The following is a 21,773-nucleotide window of genomic DNA, read 5'->3' on the forward strand; positions in this document are numbered from 1 at the left end:
TAAAGCACTCAGAACAGTGTCTTGTACAGGGTACACTCATGTGTCTGCTCTAGTACCTGCTAAGTTGAGGTGTTGAGGCTCCTCCTACTTCACCTTTTAGGCCGGGCTTTGTGGGATGGGCCATTGTTATTGAAACAAAGTTGCCACTGCATTTGCATCTTTTCCAGCCTGGGGAAGGATTTGCACCAGTGACCCAGAAATGCCTGTCTCAGATCCTATCCCTGGGTCTGCAGGAACTCTGTGCCATGTGATTCACTGCAGATCATGATCCTTGTAATGGAAACAGTTGAAGACAAATACATTCTCAGTCTATGCCCAGCCCCAAGAAGGACAAATACTTGGGTTTGTTTTTTGTTTTGTTTTGTTTTTTAATTAATTTTTATTGGTATACTTGATTTACAATGTTGTGTTAGTTTCCGCTGTACAGCAAAGTGAATCAGTTATACATATACATATATCCACTCTTTTTTTGATTCTTTTCCCATATAGGTCATTTACAGAATATTGAGTAGAGTTCCCTGTGCTATACAGTAGGGCCTTATTAGTTATCTATTTTATATACAGTAGTGTATATATGTCAATCCCAATCTCCCAGTGTATCCCTCCCCCCTTCCTCCCTTGGTAACCATAAGTTTGTTTTCTACAACTGTGACTCTATTTCTGTTTTGTAAATAAGTTCATTTGTACCATTGTTTTAGATTCCACATATAAGCGATATTATATGATATTTGTCTTTCTCTGTCTGACTTACTTGACTCAGTATGACAATCTTTGGGTCCATCCATGTCACTGCAAATGACATTATTTCGTTCTTTTTTATGGCCGAGTAATATTCCATTGTATATATGTACCGTATCTTCTTTATGCATTCCTCCGTCAATGGACAATACTTGGTTTTGTTATCTGCCTCATTCCTGCTGCAAATCAAACGACTAGTGTGACTCAAAATGTCTGCCCAGGGCCAGGGTTTCTACCTTAATACATTTAAGCAAGAAACACTTGGCATTTGAGTAATCTTCGTAAAAGAGTGTCCCTGAAGATGAATGCCTGCTCTGCCACACCAAGTTCTACAGTTCTTTGGATGTGTGATGCTTTCTCATTTAATTTCCAGTCTAACCTTGTAGCAGTTGGTGTAAGCTACAGCACCCTTGCTCTGGCTTCCCTTCTCCATGTCATTTCTAAAGAACTGTGATTTATTCTTTCCCCATCGGCCACCGGTTATTCTGTCCTCCCCTCTCACTTTCCTGGTGCTTTTTCCCACCTTTCAGATTTGACTTTTAGCTCCATGAGACCTGTTAGTTGTGGGTCCTTTTACTGAAAACTATTTTTAAATTCTTTCTTCTGCTGCTATGCTATATCCCAAACACCTTTTTCCTTCTTTTTGGTAAATCCTTGCCACTAATTATGTCCTTCCATTACGACCCAGCTTGAGCTCTGAGGTCATGGATGCTTTTCAAGTTGATCATGTTCGTCCCTTCAGGCTGAGAACACTTTCCAGAAATGTCTAAGATCCGAGGGACCTTGGCCAGGGGAAAAGGTAAACTCCTTGAAGTCAGTGGCCAAGAATAGGGGCAGCACATGCTCTCCCTCTGGGATCCCCAAGATAGAGCCACAGCTTGGTATCATTCCACCTCCCACTGTGGGAAGGGAGGAGAGAATGTGCCTCATCTGCGTAGAAGCCTCTCTGTGATCCTAGTTCTCCTCTTCCTGCCTTCCTCATCTCTCAGACAGAACGGGGTGGGGGGGGGTTGAGTCAAGGCAGGTCCTCTCTCAGCAGCGTACTTGAATATCAGGAAAGAAGAGGAGGTCAGCCAGGCAGTGAGAAACCTTTGCCCTCACAGAGGTTCAGCCTCCTTAGCCTGCCCTGGTGGCATCCCTAGGATTTTGGCAGACTTAGGGGTATCATATTTTCACATGCATGAACTGTTCTCTACAACTTTTCCTGTGGACTAGGAACCCAAAAATGTTGACATTGAAAATAAAGTTTTCTCTTTCTAGCTGTTTTCATCCCCTGTTTTGAAGGGAGATCTATTTTTCATGGCAGTGGCCATAGACTCATGTTTACCTCTTCATGGAGGGCTCCCATGGAGTAGATGGCATTTCTGAAACAGTCTCTGGCATCTCGGGCGGTCTGGATAGGGATAGGTGCTTTCTGGTTAAATATTTTTAATTTGAGAGAATGCTTGTACTCCTGGAAAGTCTTCCTTGGTTACATCTGGGCAGTAGATCTGGTCCTGGAGCAGGCAGTTCTGAGCTTCGTCGTCAAGGCAAAGAGGGTGGCTCAGTCTATGACAGGGACTCCTCCAAAGTGGCCCTTTGAATCACGAGGCATTTCTCTCTCTACCCTCCAGTGAGTGTGTGTGGGAACAGCTTGAATTTCACACAGAAGGGACCCCACAGTTGTTTCCACACAGCTGTTTCCTTCCCTGGGCCAGAGTGAGTCTCCGTGTCTTGAATATCTTTGAGAAGGATCGTCTGCCACATAACCATCTGTGGGCATAAGTCAGAGGAACTTTCAGGGAGGCTTAAGACTGCAAATGGGGCTTTTATGTCTCAGTTTAGGTGTGCCTTGAAGCTTTTCCTTTCCAGCCTGGACATTATGAGAGCGGCTGAAAACATCCAGACATGATTTTTCAGAATTTGGGTGGGGGAGGTGAAAACTCAACCTGCTCAGCCCAGATCTATTGCAACACTTTGCATAGTAATTAGTGATGTATAAGCTGTTGCCTAATGGACGGTTTTACTGTGTATGCCCTTCAGTTGTGACTAGCTGGAGTCCTCTGTGATTTAAGCAACTACCTCTCTCCTTTATGTCTTGGCCTTTGGGTAGAGCTGCTGTAGTCATTATTATCTCTCTTCGGTTTCTTTTTTATTTCTTTTTGTAGGTCACTCATTGAAACCTATAGTTCTCATCAGTTACATAGATCTTGGCTTCTTTTCTTAACCTTAGCATTCAAAGAGAGAGAAATACTTTCTGTACCTGAAAAATCTCAATATCTCTGAGTGTTAGGCAGTGAGCAGTGGCCAGGGACAAATGATAATGAAAATAATTATCTCTTATTCTATGCCAGGTACTATTTAAACACTCCACATATATTACTCATTTAATTCTCAATAACCCTCTGAAGTAGTTTCTTTTATCGTCCCCATTTTACAGGTGAGAAAATTGAGGCACAGAGAGGTTAAGTAACTTTTCTAAAATCACACAGTTAATTAAAGAGTAAAGCTAGAATTATGATAAAAGCCACACCATGTTGCTAGGGGGGAGGTACTGTTATTCCCATGTTTTATTGAAGCCACTGAGGTTCAGGGAATTGTAGAAATTTACCCAGGCTTGTCTTATCTTTAACCCAGGCTCCTGTCCAGTATACTCTACTGCTGTCTTCATTTTAGAATGTTCCCATTTCTGCCCTTAGGAGGTCCTGGATTCTGTTTAGTTGTACAAATATTTACTGAAAACCCATTGGTTCTGAGTCTTGTGCCATGTGCTGTGTATACAGAGATAATTTTTTGTTATTTTATGTCCTCGTATGGATGGGTCATATCCTGTTGGCTAATTTCATCAACTTTCCTTTTGGGGGAGCCTAGTGGTACCTTTGGTATCCAACACTGTGCTTGTCACATGAAAGCTACTCCTAATACTGAATATCTATTGGTTGGTAAAATGTGATACGAGGAAATCACCGAATAAACAGTTATGTTCTACAAGTGTGTGTGGTCGGTTCAGTTACTGTTCAGTGATGGGTGATGTCCTATATTAGCCTCACTGGTGAACCTAAACACAACTTTCAATAGGATGTCACTTTTGGTTTTATGACTGTCACTTTCCTAATTGAGGTAGTAGACTAAGTAGTGCAGTAGCTCCGGTGTTGAGCTTTCATTGGGTTGGCTTTTGAAAAGCTAACACTGTATTGGAAAAATCATGCAACTAGAAGTCAGGACATGTGGATTATAGTTTTATCTCTCACAATGATTATAACTGTGTGAGTATTGTCGTGTCTTCTGATCTCTCAATTTCCCCATATGCACGACGAGGAAGGTAGACTCAGTGTTGATTTAGGTCACTTACAAAGTCCTGTAAATCATGGAGAAAATTCATACCATGATGAGTCCTTTGGGCTAATATAGTGTAGTAGTTTAGTTTTGACTGTAGATAAATATCTTAATTTTGTTGAGTCTTAGTTTTTATTTTACCATTCAAATGGGTTGATCATTCCTGGCCTGCCTAATTTGTAGGACTTTTGTGAGTATTTAGTGAGATTCTGGGTATATAAGTGCTTTGGATAATATAACACTGTATGAACACAAGATATTATTCGTATGGAAAGTTAACGGAAAGGTGTCAGGTTTCTCGCCACTCCTCCCCCCTACCAAAAAAAAAAAAAAACAAAACCCTGGAGTTTGGTCCTGGTTGGGCTGTTTCCTGTAGTTTATGGAACTCTTTGGAACGCTAAAGGGTCAATACGGGCTTTGTCCTGCTTTAGGTCAGTTTCCCACGGTTGGGGTAAGGCTGCACACTCTTTCCTCCAACAACGTTATCAAACACACCCGACACTCAAAATGTGGTAATTTGTTAGGCAAAAGTGAGGTTTTGAGTTACACTAACCTCCGCTTTGTTCAAAGCACCCCCTCGGAATCTGAGATCTTCTCCATAGGCCAGCAGAAGTGCACGTGTCCCCCAGGTTTACAAATGCCTTAAAAACAGCCTGATAAATCATCCCCCAAGTTTGTGTACCATGTCTAACTTCGTGTCTCGGTGGGGATATTTTTAACTCCTGCTTCTAACTCCTCTCAGTTCCTTTAAGGAAGTGTGATCCGAAAGGGTCAGACATTTGGCATCTACTTGGGGAAAAACTTTGAAAGAGTTCCTGATGCTCCCCCTGGGGTAGGGCTGCCTTTCTCCAAAAGAACTGGCCCTTCAGAGTGTCTTTTCCACATAAGGGCTTGTGCGAGGCCCCAGGCACCAGTTGATGCCGTCTCTTCCCCACGACAGATGGTCAAGCCTTCAATTTCAGCTAGTGATCTGCTGTTGAGAGGGCGGGCAGGAGATTCTGCCAGCGTGCCAAGTGACAGGGCTGCTTAGGGTAATGGGGATCTGGTGTGTGCCCGGCATAGCTTTTGTGCTAACGATGGGCTGGTGACAGGTGCCTCGCCCCGGCTCATCGCTGAGACAGAAGATCCCCTGCTCCCTTGATTCTCTTTCTCTCTGGCAGAGCTAGTGTCCTGTTTGCCGGTCTTTCAAAATCCATTTTGGCACCAGATGGACCCCCTCACGGTGGCTAGCAGTTGTCTGACTTGAAGATGTCAGGGGGTGTGCTGACAGCTCCTTCTAACACAACCTGAATCTGGCTGTCGAGTCTGGGCTCAAATGGCTTAAACACACACAGGCAGCAAATATTATCAACCCTGGGGAACTGGGAATGGGAGCCGGGTGCCCACTGGATGGAGAAAGGCAGCGACGTCTCCCTCCACAATATTCATGTTGACAGAGTGGAAATAATCGTACTAATAATTAGTCTTATGATTACACTTATTTGTGCAATTGCCATTATAGTACAGTTGCTGTCAATGGCACAATTAGTTTTAATATCAATACTGCACTACTTCTGTTATTATTATTATTATTATTATTATTATTATTATTATTTTTTTTTGCGGTACGCGGGCCCCTCAGTGTTGTGGCCTCTCCCGTTGCGGAGCACAGGCTCCGGATGCGCAGGCCCAGCGGCCATGGCTCACGGGCCCAGCCGCTCCGCGGCATATGGGATCCTCCCAGACCGGGGCACGAACCCGTATCCCCTGCATCGGCAGGCGGACTCTCAACCACTGCGCCACCAGGGAGGCCCCTTCTGTTATTATTAAAACTACTATAGCATAATGGTTAAAAGCACAGGCTCTGTGCAAATTTGAGTTGATTCACATTTAATAACCCTTGGGCAACTTAACTTCTCCGAACCTCAGTTTCCTCATCCATAAAATGGGATTCATATTAGAGTTTATTTAGGAGGCTTGAGTTGGGAAAATGCATTTGAAGTTCTTAGCATTCTGAGCACGAAGTAAGCACCTAATACACGAAAGACATGATTATTATTACTGCCACCATCACCATGCTTACTGTGTTCCAGACACTATGCATCATTGCAGTTAATGTTCACACTTGCCTTATATGGTAGGGACTAGTATTATACCCAATTTATAGATAAGGAAAGTGTGGTGCAGAGAAGTTCAGCTATTTATCAAAGTCACACAGCAGTACATGTCAGAGTTTGGATGGGAATCCCATTCTGGGTATTTCTAAGGGTTGTGGCTTTTCTATCATACCAAGCTGACTTTTACCGTCAACTTAGTGATAATCAGCCCTGTCCTGGGGTTTGGGTGGCTTTTAAATATTCCCTTCCAACGAGCTATGTTTGGAAGAAGCAGCCAGTTTTCACATTTCAGGTGTCTTTGGATGTAGGCTTGAACCCCAGCAAGATGGCAGACTCACTGTCCCAACCTCCACCACATTAAACAGAGTCTGACAGCAGTGTGTGATCACTAGAACTACCCAGCATTTGCCTCTGAGAGTTCAGAGGAAAGGGACAGTGCAAAGGCACTTAGGATTGTGGCCACTCTCTCAAGCTCCTTTCCTTCCCCCCAGACGACTACTGAAGTCAGGAGTCAGCATTGGCCAGTTGGGCTAGGGAATGACAGTGTTGCTCTTTGAGCTGGATTTCATTTTACACAGTTGGGTTTCAGCAGTGTTTCACGAGTCATTTGTCTTGTTCAAAATGTTGATAAACTTTAGCCTCTGTGGAGAGAACCTGGAAGTAGGGATGAAGGATTGTTCAGAAGCCGGCTTTTACTGATGAGCAGTTGAATGTTGCATGATGTTGAAAGAGCCATTTCAGGAAGATGTTTACATTTTAAAATGTTATTTTTGGGTTGACAAAGTCATTGTCTCTCTTCAAAGAGTTATTCCCACGCTATACTTCCCTCTTGGCAGATTCTGAGAGACCCGGGAGGAGAGAGATTCTGCTGGGATATGTCTCCGTTTGGTTTTCGGAATTTGGCTGAATTTGATGCATCTTCGCGCTATGCTGTCATTACAGAGGTGTTATTTGGTTGATAGGCTTTGTACTCAGAGCTAAGTCCGGACTGAGGCATCCTGGACTGATAGTTCTTCACAAATTATGTGTATTGAAGTAGGGATTTTACTCCAGTGTAGACTTGAAGTGGAGAAAAGGTGAAGACAAGAAAATGCCTATGAGAATTTAACTAATCAACATTTTAATGCCGTGTAATATTTTGGGAAAATATTTGGGCCTGAAATTCACAGCACTAAAAGTAAAAAGGAATGAAGAACTTTCGGCAGCTTTTAAAATGCTTCTTTCCCCAAACATAGTGGGGTGGAGAGGTTTAATTGTAGGTGGCCAACAAGAATGCCCTAACTGGACACTTTGGATCCTGGCTGCCTTTCCGTGATGAACTTTAACAACTGCCAGCTAAGAAATATAGAAATAACTCATCTAGTTTATCACCCAGACCAGGACACTTTTGAAAGTTAAAGTGGGTACTGTTCACACTTACACTAATACAACTGGTGTAAACTAGAATTATTCCTGGCAAATTGGGACCTTTGGTCACCCTAGCCAGTAAAACCCATGGATCTCACTCTAGAATCAATTCAGAGATCAAGGTGGCAGTGAGGCAGGACGTTCCTTCTTCCATCACAAATAGCTTTTGTCTATAGCATGCGTGTAAGGAAAACATATGGGATACGTTCAAGAAGCCAAAGGACTTCAGTCAGTATGTGAATCTTACCTACTTCTCATAAGTACTCCTAATTAGAATATTTTATTTGGAGATGCTAAGATAAAAAGTGTTTACCATCTCCTTACATTCATCTAGCGTGTATCTTGCCGGTTCATCATCTGTGAATTTACGGGGCTTAAATTACATGTTGTTGTTGGGGACTCTGAGTAATTCTCAGGCAGTTATCTCCAGTTGGACCCTGCCTTAAATTATGGGGAAGACTTACCCTCTTTATGAGTGAAAATACTTCCTTGGGGCTTAATTCTTTAGTGACATCTGTTGGCAGCACAGAGAGCATTCTCTTCATAAAGAAGGTCCAGCTTGGATTCAAAACAAAGGCTAAAGCTTTAAACAAAATACTGGCTCTAACATCATTCTGAATATTTCAGGAAACGTGCAGAGAATAGAATGCATGACCCAGAAGTGACTTACTACTTTTTTCCCTTCTGTGTCAGGACTGAAATGCTAACCGTGATAATTTTTTTCTTCACAGGTTCTTCTTGAAGTTTTTCCTCAAGTGTAACCAAAATTGCCTAAAGAATGCGGGAAACCCACGTGACATGCGGAGATTCCAGGTGGGTCTGTCTTGTCTTTCTTATACCTCAATAATGACATGAGTATTGGGAGAAGGTAAAAAAGTCTTAGGTGGAGAAGAAACAGAGTATCATTGTTTTCCCAGAGGTGAAGAGCAGGTGAGACTTTGGGTCCCCAGGTCTCTGTGCTCTAGAAGTTCTTGTTTTTATTAGAGAAGAATTAGGACTGAGCCACCTGCGTTCACTGGTTGAAGCAACGGTACCCTTTGAGCCTAGTTTGGCTTCCCAAATGGACTCATAAGCTTAAACCACTGCAGGTTAAGTGAAGTACATACAAAATGATGCATCCTTTGCCGAACGTTCTACAGGTAGAAAACTGGTAAATAGGAGCTTTGTGCTGTTCTGGAATGATGTCACCTTCCTCCTTTCTCTCTGTTTTCCTTTTCCAATCTTGGAAATTGTTGTCAGTAATTATCTATTAAAAATGGACCCCTGAAGAAGCAGAGCGTATCTAGGGCGGTATGGGTGACACTCAGTCTGTTTCAGAAATGTCCTTGTACAGCAACATGTAAATGTTTTCAAGCATCAGTCATATCTGCCACCATTTAAAGCATGAGTGGTATGTTAACCTCATATAACTATACATTTACTAAAGGAAAAAAGATGTGAAAATACATGTGTTAACTTCCAAGACACAGACATGCTGGTTGGGTTTTAGGAAGGGTTGCTAAGTTCTAGATACATGCTTCTCAAGCCCTGAAGTGCTGAGAATGCTCTGGGGATCTTGTTAAAATGCTAATTGAGGCGTGAGATGTGCCTGAAATTCTACCTTTCTAACAAGCTCCCAAGTGATGGCAAAGCCATGGACCACACTTTGAGTAGCAAGGTTCTAGACCCTTGTGTTGCTCTCCGTCTAATTTTATGACTGACTCATTTGCATGGTCAATGTTAGTTTCTCCGCCAGAGTAATGATTCATCTATGGATGCCCATGGGGTCTGTCAGTGAAAAATAGCATGGTGTTTAAGGTATGTTCTTAGGTATAGTTAGTCTGCTTTAAGTGTAGATTGAAATATATGATCTCTGAGAGGATCTTGACAAATTTTAGCTGTATATTCTCCGATGGGAGAAAGGGAAGGGATGATTCTGGGCACTGATTTTTGGATGTCAAGATCTCTTAGTCTCCAAGATGATTATTTTTACTATTATTATTTTTAACATCTTTATTGGAGTATAATTGCTTTACAATGGTGTGTTAGCTTCTGCTTTATAACAAAGTGAATAAGTTATACATATACATATGTCCCCATATCTCTTCCCTCTTGCATCTCCCTCCCTCCCACAAGATGATTATTTTTAATAGGTGAGACTCAGTAGTCTCATGAAAGAACAAATTCAGTAGAAAGAAGACATTCTCTCCTGAGATTCTGAAGCAGTTCTGGGAATCATTTGGCCTTGCCACCTTTTGTCCTGACAGATAAATGGGGAGAATCCCTAGATTCCTAGTGTTCTGGAAAATGTTTCTCCTGGGGAGCTTCTGACCAAGTGGGTAGACTTGGGTGCTTTCATTCCCACCCAGGACATTTTGTGTTGAGTTGGAGTCAGTTTTGCTGGTGAAACATGTGATGCTATTAAGTATGTGTTGCTAAGTGTCTTGGAACATGAGGTTGGGTTTCAGTACAAACTGTGTTGTCACTTACCTTGGCCTTGAAATGGGCCATAGATCTCCTTTGACCAAACTTGCATTAAGAACGAGGCATATCCAGGCACGAACCAATAGATGTGTAATAAACGTGTCTGGTAGACATGTGTGATGCCTTATGAATACTGGGATCAACTTTACTGTGCTTCTCAGGGCAGAAGAGTTAGAGGTGGACTTTGGTGACACCAGGAATCTAAAAGAGTATGTGTGTAAGACTTCTGGGGCCTTGTTTTTCTTCACAGGACCTGCCAGTGAAATGTCTGAAAGCTTTGAATTATAGGAATGTAGCTCTTGGATGAGATGAGAACCAACTCAGTCTATTATTTTTGAGAGTATCTAGAATGCTTTATTTTTTACAGACAAAATAGTTATTCTTTGTTTAGCATAAGGGCTATTAAGTCAAGGAGGCATGAGTTAGATTTCTGCAAAACCTCAATTTCCTCAACTGTAAAATGGAGTAAAAATGATATTCTGCTGAGTTCGCAAAAGACAGTATTTTGTAAGCATAACTAATTTGCACATGATCAAATATAAATGTAAGCTTTTGGAGAGAATATTTGCTATAAACTAAAGCTGGGTCATTAGTTCAGTATCGGGTTTCTCAGCCTGGGCACAAATGACATTTCAGACTGAATAACCCTTTGTTTGGATTTGTCCTGTTTATCATAGGATGTTTAGTAGATATCACTGGCCTCTACCCACTAGATACCAGTAGAGAGACCATCCCCCCACCACAGTCATGACAGACCACAATGTCTCCAGACATTGACAAATGTCCCCTTGTAGGGGTGGGAGTGCAGAATTGCCCCTGGTTGGGAATCACTGGTTTAGTCCTATACCTGATGACCTCTGACTCTCCCTGGAAATATCTAGCAACTTAAACTCAATGAGCCCTAAACTCCATTGTCAGCCTCGGGTTTTTTTTGTGCATGAGCCTCCACCCCAAGCTGGCTTCTCTTCCTGTGTTCCCTGCCTGGGTTCATTCCTAACTGCCTTAAGTGCTGGGGAGATGACTGTTGACATTTGTTTCTGCATTTCAGGGTGTTCCGTAGACATATGTATGACTATATGTGTCCATGTGTGTACCTTGATGTATGAATATGGACATTGTCCATAATGATGATGATGAAGCTAACATTTATTGGGTACTCACTATGGGAGAGGTATTGTGCTAAGTATTTTACATGAGTTATCATATTTATCTTCACAATATATGCAAATAAGGTTTAGGAATGTGCAAATAGGGATTATTCCCATTTTACAGATGAGGAAACTGAAGTTTAGCAATTTGCCCAAAGTCACCCATCTACTAAGTAGTGAGGCAGTGATTCAACCCAGTCAGACTCAGATGTTCTCTAGTGTCATGGGACAGTAAATAACTTGTCCAGAGCCTGTAGGCAGATACTTAGTGAGGCCGTAAAGAGGTTTCTCGACATCTGAGAGCCCCAGTGGCTACCCGTGAATATGTGTTAGAATCCCGGGAAAGCTGAGGAGCATTTTCAAAAGGGGTATTTGCCCTGAATAGAACCTAAGGATACCGTCTGCATGAGGGACACTGGGATGCCAGCAAAGCTCATCAAGCAGTGCGTGGAGTTGTGTGGAAGGGGAAGAACTTGAGCACTGTTTCTGATCAGAGCCACAGTGTTGGTCCGTGTTTATTCATATGAACTTTAGAGAAAGAAGCTGTCGCTCAGAAAACTGCCTGCGCTTCACCTAATCGATGGAGGTTTTAGCCAGTTCTCCAGGGCAAGAAAGACCCCTCACCAAATGAAGCCTGAGTCCAGTGGCCCCTGACAGCTCAGAGAGCTCTGTTCAGAAATCACACTGAAGTTCCCAACTGTTAGAACTAAACCAAGAGTGGGAGGATTAGTTTTCCCTGCAGCTACCCTGGCTGACAGAGGTGTGTCCTAGAAACATTGGTGGGACTTTTCCTATGAATAGGCATTGATTTCCATCGTTTTTCTCATAGTACGCTAATTGGGAAGCTGGTTTCAAATATTTTGATGTCACTGCTGCCTCTGGGCAGCGGGTGGGGGGAGTGAGAGAGTGTCATTTTGGCACGAGAAAACTCCGTTCTACTCTTTACATCTCAATGTGACTTTTCCCCGTTCTACTGAAAACCCGAGGCCTGGAGACATCTGAGTGAGAAGGCACTCTTCTGCCAATTCAGTGGGCTCCCCCCACCTGTCGTGGGTGCCGCTTTTTCTCTCACCCCGTTTTGTATGCTTACCGGGCCAGCCTGATCGTCATGCAGCCATGCCAGAGCGTGTCTCCTCTGAACAGCAATCAGGGGCCTGTGTAGGTGACTGAGGAGGACATAAGAAAGGTTGTTGATCTTTTGACACGTAAAGACTTTCTGTCAAGCAAACTCAGACTCACAGCGACTGAGCTTCTGGTGTGTAAACAGAGACTGCTTAATTACACAGGTCATGTCAATTAGTGTGACCTTAGCGTTTTCAAGAAATTAATCACTTTCTGTAGAGCTCGTCTGTGTTCATACTTTAAGGCAGTATGGAATAAACCTTGTAGAGAATCTGGTACAATCTTTTTTCTTTTTCTTTTTCTTTTTTTTTTTATAGTGGATGTTTTCTTTTGAAATCCCCAGGCTGTGGTTAGGGTAACAAACTTGCTTAAATATAACAGCGGATACAGGCTTCATTCAGTTCTGGCGGGTGTGGGGACATGGGGAGGAAGAGAGAAGGAGGGAAAGCTGTGAATGAAGACAGCTCATGACAGGGAGAATTTCACTGTGACTAAATGAGCCCATTTTTTCATCTTGACACTAAAAACACGCTAATGTCAAAGGACTGTGTTAAAGCCATGTCACAGGTCTGGTTTTTAACTGACAGGAGCTAGACAATTCAAGGTTAAGATTTAAATCCTTATCAATAGCTTTCCTTGTTGGGGCTGGCAGAGTGGGGTGTTGAGGGGAGGAATAAGAATTGGGTACAAGCTGTCATCACAGTAGATACCATAATACCTGGAGGCTGGGAAGTAAATTTCCAGGTTCATCTTATCTCTTTAACAAAGTTTTCCATAGGATGTAAATCTCTATCTGTGTATAAATGTTAGCTCTGTAACTACACGTGAACATAAATGTAAGATATCTTTGTTCCTGCATGCATGCCTGCACTCAGTAGTATTTATTGACATGGGAGGTGGTGAGTGTACCGTGATGAACAAAAAAGACCGAGTGTTTGCCCTAATGAAACTTATATTCTAGTCAGGGTCTATTAGTTAGGTTAATACTAGCTGCTGTAAGAAATAGACCAAAGAATATATAATGGCTCATGTACAAGAGAAGGTTATTTCTTGCTAATGTAATGGTACCAGGCAGGTGTTCCTGGTTGGTGAGCAGATCTTATACATGAAGTAGTTTGGGGACCTGTGTCTCCACCATTCCCTAGAACCTCGTTGTCTCCATCCATCCAGTTGAAGGGTAAAGAGTGCGTGCAGGGGACACGTGGGCTTCTTAAACCCTGGTCTTCGAAGTGATCCTTGTCAAATCTGCCCACATTCTACTGGCTAGCAGTCTGTCACACAGCCATGTGTAACCACTGAGGGACCTGAGAGTGTCTAGTTGTACCACCCAAGAAGAAGAGAAAATGGGTATATAAGGAACGATTACCATCAGCTGCTATTCTGTGTACAAATAATTACACATCGTTAAAATTTTTAATTATTGCTATAAAGGAAGTGAAACAGAATATTATGAGAGAGAATATCAGTGTGGGATCAGGGATGGGAACCTACTTTAAAGCAGGTGACCAGGGAAAACTTCTGAGGAGGGGACTTTTAAGCTCCGAGATAATGGATAAGAATAACTCATCCTAGGGCTTCCCTGGTGGCGCAGTGGTTGAGAGTCCACCTGCTGATGCAGGGGACACCGGTTCGTGCCCCGGTCCAGGAGGATCCCACATGCCGCGGAGCGGCTGGGCCCGTGAGCCATGGCCGCTGAGCCTGCGCGGCCGGAGCCTGTGCTCCACAGCGGAAGAGGCCGCAACAGTGAGAGGCCTGCGTACCGCAAAAAAGAAATAACTCATTCTGAGAAAAGCCAAAAGAATTTTTTGAGCAGAGAGAAGGGCAAGGCCCCAATTCATGTTTATCTCATGTTTATCTGAGGAAACGAACAATCTTCTTTCACTTACTAGTCATTTGGAGTGAGGGGTTCGGAAATAGGAGAAATGACCCGGTTATTCTTCCCAAATTCCCACCAAAAATGTCTCGTCTTTCAAAAATGATGACATGGTAAATGACGTTAAAAGGCAGCTCTCTGCCCCCCTTTTTTGGGTGAATTCTATAAATTTTGGAGAATCCTCGTTACTTATTCAGAAGCCCACAGTGTATGATTAGAGGATTCTTAAAATATATGCCCAACCCCTGCAGTTTCGGTCTGCTTTTAAAGGCGCTTAAATAAAGAAGGAAATATTCTTATCCCTTTTATTTCTCTCCCACTGTCCCCCGCCCCCGTCTTATATTATTTTGACAAACAGCACATCTTGCAATTAAATTCTTTACCAACAGAACGCTAGGGGCCCGAGCTGCCATCCCTCTCTTCCTACAGAAGAATTTCAAGATGCACCATGCTGATTAATTATACTGAAAGCAGCTCTAATGATAGTTTCAGAATACAGGATTAATTCACATAACATGGTAAATACAAATGGTGGATTTTCAACCTGATGTATTAAACCATTACGGCTTACTGGGCAAATATGTATTTTGGCATGAGCCTTATGCCGGGCCTTGGCAGAAAATATGCATCACTGAAAAGGAATCCTTATGAACGGGATTTGATGAGTGGTAGCTCTTCACTAGGAGGAAATATATTCCTACATTAAGTACAGTTGCTATTGAAAAAATGTAAAATACATTAAACGATAGATGTAAAAGTGTTTGGTTTGATCAGTGTTGCCAATGGATATCGGTTCTGAGGATGCCTATACCTACTGAGACTTACCAACAGAAGGTATTCTTATATTCTTCCACTTTTTAGGTTGTAACTTACAGAGCTCTTAGTATGTGTGAGACCCTGTACTAAGTGTTTTACATGTGTAATTTTATTTATTTTTCTACCCTTTTCCCCTTGTTTACTTTCCTCCAAATGGGCACATTGGCCGCCTTTCTCTTCCATCATTTCTCTTCCCCAAATATACTAAACTCATTCCTGCCTCAAGATTTTTGCTCTTGCTATTCCATCCCCCTGGAAATTCTTCTGCCATATCATTGAATGGCTGGATACTTCTTATTACTCAGATTTCAGCTAACATGTCACCTCCTTAGAGAGGCCTTCCTAATCATCCACTCAAAAGTAGCTCTCATCTAGGCGTCACAACCCTCTCCTCATTTTATTTTCTTCTTGGAACTTGTCACATTCCAAAACTTGCTTTCATTGCTTATTTATATATTGTCTGAAAACCCTTTTTTATTCCCAATGGGAACTAAGCTCTTGATGGGCGAATACTTCGTCTTGTTCATTGCTGCTTCTCCAGTACATAGAATAATGCCTGGCACTTATTCCTATGATTAAATGACTTATCTAAGGTTACAGACTAGTAAATGATGGAGTCGGGGTTCAAACTCAGCACTGTCTGACCCTGGAAACTGAGCTGATGACTAATATGCTACTTTCTTTCTCCCAGTTTCCATACCTGTGTGCCACGGTCCCATCGGCAGAGAGCACGCATGGCAGTTCTGTATGTTTGGGCTTACTGCTACTTAAAATGGCCAATGGGAACACATAAATGGAGAGCACCAGTTAAATGCTAATGACACCATCAAGAGTCATCAAAAGTATCCTGATCCAGAGAGAGAGAAACTAGGTTCAGATCAATGATGAGCTTTTTATGTCTACAGTGTGTCACAGTTCAGGAGACAGAAGCTGAGTCTAGTTTCCAATAGTCCAAATTAGTCTAGCACAAGAATCTGAGGATTTAGAAGTGTCTGTTCTTGTCTTACTGTTAAAAGAAGAGCGATTTTTGCCTTGAGCCTTAAAGGGCAGATTTAATGCAGCTACTCGCTCCCTCACTCCTGCAGTTCCACTCTGTTACATCCTGTAGGTTCATGCGTCCTCCATAATTTTTAATGAGTTATTTGGGCTCTTTCAACCAGATAGAAACTAGCAATCAGACTGGTTTCAGAGAATATCTCGTTTCATATCAGTCAAGGATATTTTAAAGGACAGAGTTAATGAAGACCCAACTGCAGCAGACCATTTTTATGTAAATAATACCTAAAGTGTGGTCAGCCAGATAGACACAGCGAAGTGTACTGGAAGAGACCAGAAGCAGGGGAGAGAGGGCCTAAGCCAGGAGCTTGTCTTGAGAGGCCAGAAGCTGTTGTGGGCAAGAGAAGTGGACCTGGAGTCTGAAGTTTCCCTTCAGGTTTGCCTCTGCTCTTAATTTGTCCTATGGCCTTGAGGATGTTTTTAAGTCTCTTGGACCTCAGTTTTCCAAGCTGTAAAAGGAGGCATTGGACAAATTTGCAGTATCATAACTACTAAGGACTCCTTTTGTGATTTTCTCCTACAGACGTCTTGTGGTGACATATTTTTCAACGTAATTGCATTTATTGAGTAAGAATCACACTGTCTATTTTAAAATTAGTCAAAGCCATGTGAAACTGCCAATTTAGAGCTTCGCGTGTGCATGAGGTAACTGTGTTTCCACATAGAACTGTTATGATCCCATATCAATAAAGGAAGGTTACTGAATGTTTTGGTATGCATCCTTACTATGGATGAATTTAGGATGCCCTCTCTGAAATGTTGTCCCCAGTACAACATTTGAAAACTTGTAGTTGGAAGCCACTAGATTGGCTGATCTCTTGGGTCCCTTGTGACTTGTTGGAGGAGACTATAAAGAGTAGTTCAGTAGACAGGTTGGATGTAGAATGTGGGCTGTGTGAAGTAGAGGGTAGAATTTTGATCCGTAGACTTTATTTTGTAGAGCAGTTTTAGGTTTACAGAAAAATGAGGGGAAAGTACAGAGAGATCACATATACTCCCTTAATACCCCCTCCCCAGTTTCCCTTATTATTAACACCTTGCATTAGTGTGATACATGTGTTACAATTGATGTGTCAGTATTGATACACAATATTGTTAATTAACATCCATAGTTTACACTAGGACTCACTATGATGTACATTCTTTGGGTTTATACAAACTCATGATGTTATGTATCTACCATTACGGTATCATATAGAATGGTTTCATTCCCCACCCACCCCCCAAATCCTCTGTGTTTTACCTATTCATCCCTCCCTCCCTCTTCCCAAACTCCAGGCAACCACTGATCTTTTTACTATCTCCATAGTTTTGCCTTTTCCAAAATGTCATATGGTTGAAATCATACAGTATATAGTTTTTACAGGTTGGCTATTTTCATTTAGCAACTTGCATTTAAGGTTCCTTCATGTCTTTTTGTTCCTTGATAGCTCATTCCTTTTTTTAAATTTTATTATTTTTTATACATTTTTATTGGGGTATAATTGATTTACAATGTTGTGTTAGTTTCTGCTGTACAACAAAATGCATCAGCTATATGCATACACGTATCCCCATATCCCCTCCCTCTTGAGCCTCCCTCCCACCCTCCCTATCCCACCCCTCTATGTCATCACAACATACCAAGCTGATCTCCTGTGCTGTGTGGCTGCTTCCCACTAGCTATCTATTTTACATTTGCTAAGTGTGTTTATGTCAGTGCTACACTCTTACTACGTCCCAGCCTCCCCTTCCTGCCCCGTGTCCTCAAGTCCATTCTCTACATCTGCATCTTTCTTCCTGCCCTGCCACTGGGTCCATAAGTACCATTTTTCTAGATTCTACATGTATGCGTTAATATACGGTATTTGTTTTCCTCTTTCTAATTTACTTCACTCTGTATGACAGACTCTAGGTCCATTTACCTCACTACAAATAACTCAATTTTGTTCCTTTTTATGACTGAGTAGTATTCCATTGTATATATGTGCCACATCTTCTTTATCCATTCATCTGTCGATGGACACTTAGGTTGTTTCCATGTCCTGGCTACTGTAAATAGTGCTGCGATGAACACTGTGGTACATGAGTCTCTTTGAATGATGGTTTTCTCTGGGTATATGCCCAGTAGTGGATTTGCTGGGTCATATGGTAGTTCTATTTTCAGTTTTTTAAGGAATCTGAATACTGTTCTCCATAGTGGCTGTATCCATTTACGTTCCCACCAACAGTGCAGGAGGGTTCCCTTTTCTCCACACCGTCTCCAGCATTTATTGTTTCTAGATTTTTTGATGATGGCCATTCTGGCTGGTGTGAGGTGATACCTCATTGTAGTTTTGATTTGCATTTCTCTAATGATTAGTAACGTTGAGCATCTTTTCATGTGTTTGTCGGCAATCTGTATGTCTTCTTTGGAGAAGTGTCTATTCAGGTCTTCTGCCCATTTTTGGATTGGGTTGTTTGTTTTTTTGATATTGAGCTGCATGAGCTGCTTGTAAATTTTGGAGATTAATCCTTTGTCAGTTGCTCCATTTGCAAATATTTTCTTCCATTCCATAAGTTGTCTTTTTGTCTTGTTTATGGTTTCCTTTGCTGTGCAAAAGCTTTTAAGTTTCATTAGGTCCTGTTTGTTTATTTTTGTTTTTATTTCCATTTCTCTCAGAGGTGGGTCAAAAGGGATCTTGCTGTGATTTATGTCATAGAGTGTTCTGCCTATGTTTTCCTCTAAGAGTTTGATAGCGTTTGGCCTTACATTTAGGTCTTTAATCCATTTTGAGTTTATTTTTGTGTATGGTGTTAGGGAGTGTTCTAATTTCATTCTTTTACATGTAGCTGTCCAGTTTTTCCAGTACCACTTATTGAAGAGGCTGTCTTTTCTCCACTGTATATTCTTGCCTCCTTTGTCAAAGATAAGGTGACCATATGTGTGTGGGTTTATCTCTGGGCTTTCTATTCTGTTGCATTGATCTATATTTCTGTTTTTATGCCAGTACCATACTGTCTTGACTACTGTAGCTTTGTAGTATAATCTGAAGTCAGGGAGCGTGATTCCTCCAGCTCCATTTTTCATTCTCAAAGTTGCTTTAGCTATTTGGGGTCTTTTGTGTTTCCATACAAATTGTGAAATTTTTTGCTCTAGCTCTGTGCAAAATGCCAGTGGTAATTTGATAGGGATTGCATGGAGTCTGTAGATTGCTCTGGGTACTATAAGCTCATTTCTTTTTTTTGCTGCATCATCCTCCATTCTGGGGATTACCAGTTTGTTTATCCATTTATCTATTGAAGGACATTCTGGTTGCTGATGCCTTTTATTTAGTCGAATTTTTTTTATGGATATAATCATAGGTTCACATGCAGTTGTTCAGAATTATACAGAGGGAACCTGTGTATCCTTTACCCAGTCTACCTTATAGTAATATTTTACAAAACCATTGAGCAATATTCCATTGTACTATACAGTATTTATACAGGATATAAACATTGATACAATCCATCCATGTTATTCACATGTCACTAGTTTTACTTGTACGCATCTGTGTGTGTATATGCTTTTAGTGCTATAAAAGTTTATCATGTGTAGGTCTGTGTATCTATCACCACAGTCAAGATATTGGACATTTCTGTCCACACAAGGATCCCTCCTGTTGTCCTTCTATAGTAGCCCCATCCACCTTCCCTCTGTCCCTAATCCTTGGCAACCACTACTTTGTTCTTCATTTCTAAACTTTTGCTATTTCAAGAATAAATAAATAGAATCATGCGGTGTACTAGTTTGCTATCATTGCTGTGACAGAATACCACAGACCAGGTGGCTTAAAAACAGGAATGTATTTTCTCAAAGTTCTAGAGGCTGGAAGTCCCAGCTCAAGGTGTCAGCAGGTTTGGTTTCCTCTGAGGCCTCTCCTTGGCTTGCAGATGGCCACCTTCTCACTGTGTCCTCACATGGTCTTTCCTCTTTGCATGAACACCTGTGTGCCCAAATTTCCTCTTCTTATAAGGACACCAATCAGATTAGATTAAGTCCCACCCAAACAGCCTTATTTTAACTTAATTACCCCTTCAAAGGCCCTATCTCCAAATATAGTCACATCCTGAGGTTCTGGGGTTAGGACTTCAGCATATGAATTTTGTGGGAGACAAAATTCAGCCCATAATATGCAGTATGTAGCCTTTTGGTATTGGCTTTTTCACTTGACATAATTCTCAGGAGATTCATCCAGATGTATCAATAGCTTGTTCCTTTTTATTGCCGAGTATTATTCCATGGAATGTTGCTTAATGCCTTTTTATTTCATGTACTTCTGGTCAATGCATTTCATGCCTCATTATTAAGGGCTCTGAATTAGTGCAAACATAGAATAAGCTAAACCCCGAGGTAAGGAAGCCATGTAATAGACCAACTTTAGCACTAATTTCCTTACACTGAATTATCATATATTAGCATTGAAAACCAAGATTTATAGTTTTTAAATCATTTTTCAAAATTATGTTGCTAAAGTGGTTATAGTTTAGAGGGAGGTACTGCCTACCAAAATATTCTGAATTTAAACAGTGAAAATATTTTTATGATTTAATTTTCCCCCAGCGCTGTATTTGTTCTAGAAATATTTAAAGATGCAGATTTCAACTCTTTTTGTTGCTTCTGTCCTAACCCCTTCTTCCACATGAGCTGCTACTTTTGTTAATGTGATCTGCCACTCATGACTGAATTTAGCTGCTTGTGTCTTTTTGAAAATCTGCTCATGAGACAGAGATCATGCTTCATGAATCTGAGATAATATAGTTGAGACATACAAGGTCTCCGGCTTGATAGGAAGGGAAGAGGGACAACCTAAGGAATGAGAGCAAGGAAATAATTACCAGTAAGAAAACTCTCAGAGAACCCCTCATTCAAATGAAGTATTGGGGAAACTAGACTGCATTGATAAGATGCAGAAAATTTATGAACTGTTTTCAAAGCTGTAAGGTTTTATTTCATTTCAAGCCTAGAATGTAAAAGGCCAATAGGAAAATGGTTTATAGAAAGCAAAATTACATAAACCATTGAAACTTGCAATTCACAAGAGGTCTAAATTATATAATTATATATCATGAGCACGAAGGTCTTTAAATTTGTAAAATTTCAGTGTTAAACTGATAGAGCAGTGAATGTAGAAGAAATAATTTCTGTAGCCTTGTATTTAAAATAACAGTTTATAGGCTCTTGAACTTTTTGACGAGATCACCAACAAAGCAACAACTCTGCTACCGCTGCTAACATTTGCTCTATAAGAACTGGGAACCATGCTAACCACTTTAAATAATATAAGCCTCGCAGTAACCTTATGACGTAGGTACTATTATCATATCCATTTGAGAGTCAGGGACACTGGGGCTTAGAGGGGTTAAGTTACCTGGCCAAAGACACATCAGCTAGGAAAGATTGAGAGTCAAAAGTCATAAATTTTGTGTTGAATTCTTTCTAATTCTAAATAGGTGGGGGTAGATAGTAAAAATAATAACCCTCAGAGAATTTAGATCCAGGATATAACAGAGCAAATTTCTGAACCACTGATATGAGCCAAGAAGTCAGAAACTTCATTGTAAAATCTCCAAAGTCTGTGGATACCTGTGAACTTCCCTTCGCCCTTTTTATCCCCTCACCTGGAGGGTTGGATGCAAACAGAAGATACCATGGAACACAGTGGGTATTCATCAGCACATCTCTGGATTGCTATACTAAAAAGCCATGCCCCTCCCCCAAATAGAAATTTACTTCCA

General features: G+C 41.4%; 1 protein-coding gene across 4 annotated transcripts in view; it reads left to right on the forward strand.

The window, feature by feature from the left end:
• Positions 1-21,773, forward strand: part of EBF1 (EBF transcription factor 1) — a 394,244-nt gene that overhangs the window by 243,964 nt on the left and 128,507 nt on the right. For all 4 annotated transcript variants that reach the window (XM_082621398.1, XM_082621399.1, XM_082621400.1 and 1 more), the window contains exon 7: positions 8,288-8,369. In XM_082621398.1, coding sequence (XP_082477524.1) covers positions 8,288-8,369 — 82 coding nt within the window. The remainder of the gene's footprint in view (positions 1-8,287; positions 8,370-21,773) is intronic.

Source organism: Mesoplodon mirus, assembly GCF_964341445.2.
Source record: "Mesoplodon mirus genome assembly, chromosome: 5".
Taxonomy (NCBI): Eukaryota; Metazoa; Chordata; class Mammalia; order Artiodactyla; family Ziphiidae; genus Mesoplodon; species Mesoplodon mirus.